Here is an 11,405-nt window from a genome sequence, read left to right on the forward strand (position 1 = left end):
ATTTAAATCATGTTTGAAATATTCTAACAGAGTGGAATTTTTATTTTGGATTTGTTTAATAATTGCAGGATTAGTGATGATCATCAGCATCTCTCAATAGCAGATTTTGCGCTGCCTATTGGAAAGTTCACTGGCCCTTTACAGCTTACAGTCTGGAGACAAATGATACACACCATTGACCCAGGTAAACACGTATTAATTTTCCTGATGATAACTCCAGTTGTGAAGGGACTAAATAAGCTCCAAGATCCGGTTTAAATACTCGCATTGCCAGTTGTCAATCCCATAGAATCTCCCTTTTCATATTTTCCTTACTCTGTGTGTATCTGGGTGAGTATTTGAAGCCATCAGCTCTGTGTATCAGACTAGTGAAGGATCAGTCTAAGAAATGGAATAGAGAAACCGAATGTCTAAATGAGAGAAGATTGTCCCTATCTGGATATTGATTTGGATGACAGTTTACTGTATTTATCTGGAAGACACAGTGTTGATGGATGCCTAAATGTTGGGTGGAATTATTCAATTTAATGGAGAAGAGGCAGCAGAAGCAGAATTTGTGTTGGACAAAGGAGGGAGTACGGTGAACTAATTGAAGTGCTCAGTACAAAACAGAAGAGAGGTAAATATCCAAAGGTTGAACATGAATTCTACAAAGTAGAGATTTCCATAAACTCTCATAGGGGAGAGCGATAAAAAAGTTAGACATGATGCAGCTGATATTTTGAGTGATCCATTGATTGAGGAATGAACCCACTGACCACTCTATGAATTTGATCAGATGTGCCATTCATTCTGAGGGCTCTGCACCAGTTCTATATTGTGAAACTTTTTTCCACTCGGGAGAGTGGACTGAGACAAGATGCTGCTTGGTTCTATTGTCTGTGCCCTTTAAGGCACTTTGACCAATAGATTATAAGAGAATTTTCCCAGGTATCCCACAATAATGAAACAGTCAAATCACTACAGACACAAGTTGACACCAAAACAAACTGTTGCAACTGTGCTAAGGAACAAGCAAAGAAAGATTTTAATGCTCTCAAAATTATTCCTAATCGTGACCCCAGAGCGTCTGTTAAATTTAATCTGGTTTGCAAAGCGATTGCTCTCTTTCTCTCTCACTCTGGGAGTTCAGTTGGTCCTTGCCTCTGCCACAGTGGTCACTTCTTCTTCATTTCTAGACGTTCTAAAATATCAACCTGCAGGTAAACCCTGTCTTATAGTTTTATGGAGCTTTCTACAGTTCTAGCCAATCAGGTAGACCCGCTTAATGGTTCAAAATATTGACAATCATTGTCAAACCATTATTGGGATGGGTTGTTCAAACTTCATTTTTTTGTGTAGCAGGGCCTTGGGTGCCTTTCTGTCTCATTTTGGTTGAAAGTATGCAGTCCTCTTTTATTTGATTGACATAGAATTAGAATCCCTACAGTGTGGAAAGAGCCCATCAGCCCTACAAATCCACACCAACCCTCTGAAGAGTATCCACCCAGACCCACCGCCCTACACATCCCTGAACACTATAGGAAATTTAGCACCACCAATTCATGTAACCTGCACATCTTTGGATTGTGGGACAAAGCCAGAGCACCAGGAAGAAACCCACACAGGCAGAATGTGCAAACTCCACACAGAGACAGTTGCCTAAAGCTGGAATTGAACCAGCATCCCTTGTGATGTGAGGCAGCAGTGCTAACCACTGAGCCACCACACCATCCATTGTTAGGGATATATCTATCCAGTGTAAATGTTGACCAGATGTGTCATTTTATACCATGCTAATATCTTTAGTAGCTGGCTGTTGTGTTTTTAATCTATCAAGTTTCTTGAGGAACTTGGTCAACCTGACCCTAACCCATCCCTCACTGTTTGGCCAAGTTGGCAATCTATTTGTATTTTAGTAGCCAGGAGGCTGTTACCTTTCCCCCTTTTTGAATGGAAAAAGCTAATGCAAATGAATTTCAAATTTAGTTGTAGAAGCAAAAACAGAAATTATGGGAAAACAACAGGTTTGGCAACATCTGTGGATGGAAATCAGATTTAACATTTTGAGTGCAGTGGCCCTTCTTTGGAACTGTTTCTGATTTCCAGCATCTTCAGTTCTTTCAGGTTTCTTTTGCCAGTTGTGGAAGGTTAGTTTTGGTTATTGATAGGAAGACGAGGCTCCATGTCATTGTGAAAGCTATTGCAAACCACTGTACACTTGCTGAGTGATTTGGTTGCGTGTACAGATTGAGAGAAAATAAATCTGTTGTGACAACCCATACAAAATTCGTGAGACTCAAATACATAAACATAAAAATAGCCTGCATTACAATATACAAAATCCAGTAACAGGAACAATAGAGGTAAGGGTAGTGATAATAACCCTGGACTCGTGCAGAGAAAGTGCATGTGAATATGTGTATTACTCATAGTAAGTATGTCCATCTTCTGGGATATCTCTCTTTTCCAATTGGCAATCTTAACTGCCAGTGCACCAAAGTAAATGCAAAGAGGTCGACAGTTAAATGTGAAAGGAGGCCAATCCACTGAAGAATGTGTATGCTTCAGCCCCAGATCTTTAAACCTCACCTTCGATGGATGTTGATTAGTTCCATTATTCCTATCCGTGCAAGAATGTGAGGTTTAGTACAAAAAGTGATATCAATGACATTGCATGTTGACTCCCCATAACGGTGTTTCATGATTGAAGTGAATACATGAAAGCGATTAACTTTCTCTTCCCCTCCCTATATGTTGTGACTTCAGTCCTCAGACTCCTCGCCTTGAAAGTGCAATTTAATTCAGTAATTATTTGAAAATATGCAGGGGAGGTTCACTAAGAGAAAGGGTATGGATATACAATAATATGGTCCGATTGTTCTCATTTACTCAGAGTGGTCCCTTACAGTGTCCCTTTTCTTTCTCCAGCATATGGAAAAGTACTATTATACTCCACCCACATTCCTTTCTTTATAAAGGCAATGTTTTCAGCTTAAAAGGTCTCAACCCCACTGCATCATCAAGAATAATTGGGATTCCTAGCACCAAGCCTAGGGCCTCACCAAGACTGTTCTTGCAGCTGTTGTTAAAGCACATTTTTTTTAGATTAGATTCCCTACAGTATGGAAATAGATCATCTGACCCAACAAGTCCACACCAACCTTCTGAAGAGTAACCCAGTCAGACCCATTTCCCTGTCACTAATGCACCTAACACTATCAGCAATTTAGCATGGCCAATTCACCTGGCCTGCACCTCATTGGACTGTGGGAGGAAACCCATACAGATATGGAGAGAATGGGCAAACTCTACACATACAATCACCAAAGGCTGGAATTGAATCCAAAACTCTGACGCTGTGAGGCACCAATTGAGGCAGTTGACCAACATCTTGGTTAACTGCCTCAATTGGCAGCTGAAAAAATTGATCTGTCTTCTTTCCTGGACCAGATGTTTCAGCTCTTCATTGCTGATCCAGGACTTCGCTTGCCTCTGGTTAGCTTATCTGAGATCCTCCCTTAGTTGCTCCACCAGCCAGTTGCCATAGATAATATGCAGAGTGCCATTTTGCTGCCTGCTGTCATCCACGATTTTACCCTGGGTGATCTGGTTGATGTTTTTTGCATGATCTTTGAGGATGGTCACTAAGTGATGGCTAGTCTGATTTTCCATCAGTTGTCCTGCTGTCTCCTACTGGTAGTCCTCATTTATTCCTCCAAGACTTGTCTGACATGACGAGTCAAGTTTCTGAGTTTATTATCCAAGTTAGCCAAATAGATTTATTAGCCAAATTAGCCAAACTGGTGACAGTCCTGGCCCGTATGCTGTAGCTAGACCATAAAGGAGTTTCCTTCTTTCACACTTATTAGTTATGGGCTGTGGCTTGTCCTCATATTTCCTGTTCTCCATCCCATTATTCTAGGAGTCAGGTGACAGTATAGTCACTTCAGTAGAAAAGGACTTCATTCCAGTAGCTGGATCCCTGATATATCTATTATTATCAGCAAATATTTGTGGTGTAAACTATTGAACTAAATTTTACCACTAGGATTAATCACCAGTCTGTTATGAGGTCCTGGAATACTTGTGGGACAGGCTGGGGAAGACATTCCACTGCCGGCCTTTGTCCCATATTTAATTTCATAATTTAGAAATTCTGCCTGGTGGAATCTCCCAGGACATCATAGGCCTAACTTTAATTTTTTGTCCTGTCTATGTGCCAGGCACCCCACCTACCATGCACTATTTTCAGAGAGTCCCTTCAATCAGCTGTGATCCTACATTCATATAATAAAGCAAGGAACTCCCATTGGGTTTTCTGTATGCCATAATTTGATTATTACACCTGAAGTTATTTGATTTCACAGGGGAAATCCAAAGGATCCAGTTTACCTACATCATGGCAACAGATGTGTTGTACCATGGTATCTTGGATACCTTCATTTCCCATTTGTCCGGGCAACATTTCTACTAAAACCAATAATGCTTAAACAATATACAAATAAAGAGCATTGAATAGACTTGGAGTGTTGTTACCTTGGAGTGTTTTCTCTGACACACTTCCAAACAAAGTCAAGTGTATTTCCTATAAACATCATTGTTCAATGTCTGATTTATGATTTAAGTAACATTACTCAGTTGTCAAATTTCCATTCCAGGTGCCCCTTTTCTTTGAACATATTTAATGTGTGGGTGTTGGGGTTCAGTGAATGGTAACAATTGAGGCAGGTTTACAGAGTTGTTCCCATTGTTGGGACCAGTGAGACTGCATCCTCATCAGAGCTGGTTATTAGTGTATGGGAAGGGGACCTCCTCAAACCAGGCGTATTCTATAACTGGGTCTTGCAATTTGCACGTGTGGTGCTGTGTTTAGCCCCTAGGTCGGGAGACCAGTTGGGAACATTACAAGAACAGTGTTTAGTTGCAAAGGAAGTTGGTATCAACTCCTCATCCTGAATGGCATCTGAGAGTGGTGTGGGGGCGATCCTGAGTCTGAAGGTCCGATCTGTAGTTGAGGTCAAAGCGGGTACTGGGATTATCCAGCTCTCGATGTATATCAGACTCCATTTCTCCCAACCGAGTGTGAAAGTGATGGGAGTTATTTTGAGGAGAATAGGACTTCACTTGGTTTATGTGGTGCTATTCCATTTTGCCTGAATCCAAGACAAGTTGATATACTGAGGAGCTAACTTTATTCACAATGGAATGGGGTACCAAAAGCCTAGGGGCTAGGAAGGAATAAGGCTGACAGACTTGTAACATAACTTGTTGCCACACCTCATATCCTGATGGCTGAATGTTGCTAACGAAATAAGAATAACTCTGATTTTGTCTTGTGCTGATTTTTATTGCTGCAGCCATTTGCACAGCTCTTATGTTTTCCAGCAGCATGTGGCAATAGCTTCGTGCGTTAGGACAACTGTTTTGCATTCTAGTAGATCCGAGCCTACTAGAGATGTCATTCTTCTCACATGTCACGCTGTCATATGATGATGTGGAGTTAACGCCGTGGAACTTGAAACCGATTTCCTTACAATCATAAGGACAACGGGTAGTACAACATCCCACGTAGTGCTACTATGTTGTTCTGTTTTCCTAAATTATCTTTAAATGTTTAATTCATGCACTGAACAATCATACTGGATTGGACAGGTAGGCAATGTGAAACATTTGGTTGATGCAAAGAGCACCATGAATTCTTGCATGACTTGTCCAGTGAAGTGGTGCCATTCAATAGTATGGGGAAGGCCCCACATTCTAAAAAACATGTTGGTCAAGACCTTGGTCAGGATCGTTGTTGTGTTTGTGTGTGTAGGAATGGTTCAATCCATTTGTAAAAGTATCAGCGATAATTAGAACATACTGGAATCTCTTTGGTTAGGTAGGTAGGGGTCTGATCTAGTCAAGCTGAAGTTTGGTCCATGGACCCTCTCATGGTCATGTGGATCTTAAGTTTCCCTTGTTAGCATACTGATATGTGTTGTTCTATTAACTAATAATGTAACATGATGCTCTTTGTCAAGTTTGGGCCACTGGCGCAAATCTTCTATCCTTTCTCGGATGATATCAACCCCTTAATGTCAATGGCCATCATGATATTGATAAATTGTTTGATCGTGGCCATGGAATGGCCCAACATAGCAACCAGGCCAAAATTGATTGAATTTTTATTTTCTTCTTTTTTATATCTGCCTTGGTATTTCCCTTGGAGGATGTGATTCAAATTTGGGTCAGAACTCTGAGCTTGTTTCAGATTCTCAGTGCCTGTGTGTTTGATTGCAATGGCCATAGTTTGTATTGGTTCATGGTTTGAACACTACCAGGGTTATCACTGGTTAGTCAGTTCATCTACTCTAATGTTTCTGGCTGTTCCCTATAACTCTGCCTTGGACATGCTTCACAATGAATTGTAACAGAGGTGAATATGGGAGGAGCTTTCTGTCTACAGAGATGAAGCCCCACTTTTCCCACAGTGGGAAGAAGACTGTGAGTCTGTTACAGACCTCCATGTTGTTAGAATAGATACTTAGCAGTGGCGGGAGCTGTTCCTGATGAACTACAATTGATGAGACTGTATCAAACTTGTGTACAGGGTTTGGGGTGGGGGGGGCAGTGGTGGTGGTGGTGTTAAGTTAATTCATTTATGTGGTTGCCTCAGTGATCATGAACATATAAATCACAGTCTGTTTTCCTGTTCTCAACCATGAAAAACTTCAGCGGCTATTTCAACCTCCTGTCTGGTTGCCCTCCCTTGACATTTAGGTACAATGGCCCTTTGGTGTTGCTGCTGGCTATAATTTCACACTGGTTGCATCACCAGAATAGGTGAGGTTGTCTGCTAAACAAGTGGGTACTCAAATGCATTTAAAATTGATATCCATTCCTTCGAACATGAGGGTCCACTTGCTAAGCGGTTCTTGCTCATCATGCCATCTTTGATCCTCCCATCCAACAGTAATTTGGGGAGGGGTATATTCTGAGGGGTGTCCAAGCTAATAATATATGAGAAGTAAAAGCTGAAAGAGCTGTGGATGCTGTAAGTCAGAAACAAAAACAGAAATTTCTGGAAAAGCTCAACAGGTCTGGCAGCATCTGTGCAGAGAAATCACTGGTGACCCTTCCTCAGAACAGTTTAGATGTTTCCTTTATCTCTGATGACACTTATGTAAACCATCCTTGGGACCACCACCCCCCCCCCCCCCCCCCCCCCCCTTCATATCCAGTACCTACTAGGGCCATTGACATCGTTTATTCCAGGGTACCACTGCCGGTACTCTGTGGGTCTGTCAGACCTGATTTTATGCTAATTTTACAGGATTAGGCATGTAAGGATTGACCTGGTTTATTCCTCCCTATCTAGCCCATTGAATATCCCTTCCTGGTAAATCTCATCTAAGAAGGAGTATGGATCAGAAGTAACACTGAAGAGCATGACCTTTTTACTGATGTCAGTCAATTGAGTGGCAGACAAGGCAGTTGTTTACATAATCTGGTTTTGATGCTTCTGTGCTGGGTGACCAGGAGGGTCGATGGACTCTGGGGCAGAGGAGGTGACAGAACTAAATGTAGACTCAGGGAAAGGTGGTGGGGTTCCCACATATGATCCTTTTTGATGGATGTATATTGGACATGTATTGATTCCAGCAGTCCAAAGATGCGCAGATTAGTTGGATTGGCCATGCTAAATTGTCCATAGTGTCCAGGGGTGTGTAGGTTAAGTGCGTTAGCCATGGGAAATACAGGGTGACAGGGTTGGGGGGATGTTGAGCCTGTGTGGGATGCTCTTCAGGGGTTCGGTGTGGACTCGATGGGCAGAGTGGCCTGCTTTCACACTGCAGGGGTTCTGTGATTCTATGGACATTTACAAACAGATGTTACAATTTCAAATCACAGCTAAATTCCACTAATAATCTGGTAATTTCCAAGGTGAGTTATGAGACTCAAATTGCTTACTTGACGAGACTTATTTTGGTTGCTACATGCAATATAGCTCAAATAATTGTTTTGGTATTTGACTATCTGTGAGGTTTCTTAGTAAGCAGCTGAATTAAAGGTACTTTGTGATAATTTGCCCACAACATCGGTATAACAGGGCAGAAGGAGAGCAAAGGAGCAAGGAGCAGCAGTGAGAAGAATAAACTCACCTCGTAGTCACAGAGAAATCATCACAAAGGAGATTCTGGGGGAAAAGAATGGCTGCTCTTTAAATGCTGGCTATGAGCCCACAGCATGGCCCAAAGAATTTTGGACCAGTGATGGATGTTTGAGGACTAGACACTGTTGGCAGATAGGAATTGAGTGAACTAATTTGCCGTTAACAAGGTTTAGGCATTTTGGGGAGGACAACCAGATAACAAATACATTATATTACTTTTGATGGGGTTTCCAGTGGTGTTATTAAGACACAAGGATACAAAAGAACAAACAACTTGGAGCAGTGGTAGGTTATTCAGTCCCTTTTCTGCCATTTGACAAGATCATGATGGTCAGATTGTAATCATAACAACTTCTTCCCCTCCTCATGACCAGGGAAAACAGCCCAACCTATTCAGCCTCTCCCTGGAGCTCAAATCCTCCAACCCTGTCAATATCCTTGCAAATATTTTCTGATTCTATGAAGATATTCTTGTTCCTGTACTCAAACCATCTTGCACTGAAAATCATCATATTATTTGCCTTCCTAACTGCTCCTGAAATCTGCAAGCTTACTTTCAGTGACCAGTGCACAAGGACATTCATGTTCCTTTATATACCACCATTTGAATAATACTGTGACTTTCTGTTTCTCCTACTGAAGTGGATAGCAATGCACACTACCACTTTATATTGCAGCTACCACACGTTTGCAAATTCACTCAACTTGTCTATGTCCACTTGAAAAGGGTCCTTAACTGGGACCACTGACCCTGACGGATGTCAAGCAGCACCTGGAGGAGTAGTGAAGGGTAACTCTATTGCAGTAAAATCGTGCATTATATTCAATGTTTCAAGATGCCACTGGATTGCATCAAATTTTAACAGATGAAAAACACTGTATCTTTATTTCATTGTATTTTCATATGCGTGTTATAATACATCGAAATCTTTTTGATCCTGTCCCTATCTACATCCCCTCCCCCTTACTCTAAACTCCTCTGCCTCACAATCCTCCACCTACATAGTACTCTTACTCACTGTACTCTCTCCCACTATCCCATTAAATCCTGCATAATTTTCTCCCCTCTCCAACTATGCCCCAGCACAATTCTCTCTCCCACTCTCCACTGCCATCTCCCTTGATAACTGGCCTGCTCCATCCCCACCCATCCCAATTCTCCCCCTCAATTCCACCCTGCATGCACAGTTCTCTCTCTCAGAATGCCCCAAATTCTACTCTCCATAGTCCCCTCACCCACTCTCGTATCTCCTACCCCAATCATCTTGTCTGTTGTCACCTCTGCTCCCCTACCCATTACAATCTCTTTCCTTTCTTCACTATCAGCCCCTCAATGCCCTTCCCCACTACCCCTTCACTCCCAACCCATTTCCCTTCCGCATAATCCTCTGTACCACAATCCATTACCCTGACTGCCCAGGACCCCTCCTCATCTATTGTACCGCTCTACTTCCCCTAAGTCCCCTAACTTCCACAAAAATCCTCGCATCTACCCTCTCCACAATCCCCTCCCCTACGCACCCTTTTCTCATCAATTCCAGCCCCTCAATCAAACCCTCAATGTTTTTACCCAAGAATCTAAAAGCCTCTCTCTCTTTCACACACACACATATTCGCACATTTTCATACTCCGCTCACCTTCCCCTCTCGAAACCACTAATAGTGTTACTTGATCTCTCCGCCAGCTCCAGCCTCTCTGACTCTGGATCCGAACACAGCGAATCCCCTGCTCTTCCTGTCTGAGGACCGGACCAGTGTGAGACTCGGAGACAAACGGCAGCCGCTTCCTGACTCCCCGGAGAGATTTGATCCTTGGGAATGCGCCCTGGGATCAGAGGGATTCACATCAGGGAGACATTACTGGGAGGTGGAGGTGGGAGGGAAGACCCGGTGGGGTCTGGGAGTGGCCCGAGAGTCTGTGAAGAGGAAAGGGGGGATCATCCCGAGCTCGGAGACTGGATTCTGGATTGTGTGGCTGTTACCCAAATGCCGTTATTTAGCCGCCACCTCCCCCTCTCGGACCCCCCCTCTCCCCGAGTGTGAATCCCCGGAAGATCGGGGTTTTCCTGGACTATGAGGGTGGACAGGTGTCATTTTACAATGCGGACACCATGTCCCATCTCCACACTTTCACCCACACTTTCACTGAGAGGATCTTTCCCATCTTCAATCCGGGAGGGAATGACGGAGGGAAAAACTCCGCCCCGCTGACAATCTGCGGGATTAAAGGGCACTGACAGATCCATCCCATAATTTCACCCCGTCCCCCTGCCTCCTGCCAGCTGGAAACTGATGGGGATCGGTCTCAGTCACAGGTGGAGGGAGAAGCCAGGTTAACATTCCGGGATTAAACTCCGTATCAGAACTGGGAACTGAAAGATCAGCAAGGGCTGGGGGAGAGAAGGAGGGACGAGAGAAGAAACAAATAGAAGCTCAATTGTAGAGACGGACTGACTGGGTAGAGTGAGCTGTGAGCTGCAGGAACCCGGGGACCTTCCTGCCTGTAATGTTGCTCCACAGACGGGTGGTGGCGCTACATAACGGTGTTGGATCAGTGGGTCTCAGACTGGGCTCAGGGAGTCTTTCCAGGGTGACACCAAATCATTGCATGACACAGGCTGCCTATCCTGAGTATTTTGATCATTTTCTCTTCAAGTTAATTGCTTTTTTTTGACATCATGTTAAAGCTTTCGGTTTTTGCCATGTTTGGATAACATAACACCTTTGCACAAGTCACATCTAGTTCAGTTTCTGGGTGTGAATTAAGTCAGAATCTTGCCCAGAATATCACGCACATGCTGGCATTCTGAAATAAAACTGAGAGGGAAGAAAACTTGTATGTTTCTGCAGATTTTAGTTCACATTAAAGTAGATTGTTTCAACATTTACATGGGGTGAAACTGCTGAGAAGAGTAATTTGACAAACTTGTCGTGGATGTGATGTGTGAATTGTTCGGTTGTGTATGTCACGAACGGATAATGTATAATCAGAGATAAAACAGTAGTTATTTTACACCAGAGTATTAATGGAGTCACAATTATCATTTATTGTTGCTTTATTGATCTGTGTTATTATTCCGTACTTGAGTGAAACTGTCCTTAAAACACAATCTCTTTATCTTAATAATAATTTGAGTAATAGTGTATTACTATTCCTATTTATAACTCCAATGCAACATTTAAAATTATTCAGTGTTGGAAGTGTTGCATGGTCACAAATCCATTTGAAATATGGTTTTTCAATAAAAATAATCAGAACACCCTGAGG

General features: G+C 42.7%; 1 protein-coding gene across 1 annotated transcript in view; it reads left to right on the top strand.

Annotated features, from left to right (window-relative positions):
• The window catches only part of LOC140455535 (uncharacterized), a 76,212-nt gene extending 65,052 nt beyond the window's left edge, over positions 1-11,160 (top strand). Inside the window, 3 exon segments of the mRNA XM_072550475.1 lie at positions 69-184; positions 9,823-10,160; positions 10,162-11,160. Of these exon segments, the coding sequence (XP_072406576.1) occupies positions 69-184; positions 9,823-10,160; positions 10,162-10,374 (667 nt within the window). The 3' untranslated portion in view covers positions 10,375-11,160.
• Positions 11,161-11,405: the final 245 nt, after the last annotated feature.

Source organism: Chiloscyllium punctatum, chromosome 30, assembly GCF_047496795.1.
Source record: "Chiloscyllium punctatum isolate Juve2018m chromosome 30, sChiPun1.3, whole genome shotgun sequence".
Classification (NCBI taxonomy): domain Eukaryota; kingdom Metazoa; phylum Chordata; class Chondrichthyes; order Orectolobiformes; family Hemiscylliidae; genus Chiloscyllium; species Chiloscyllium punctatum.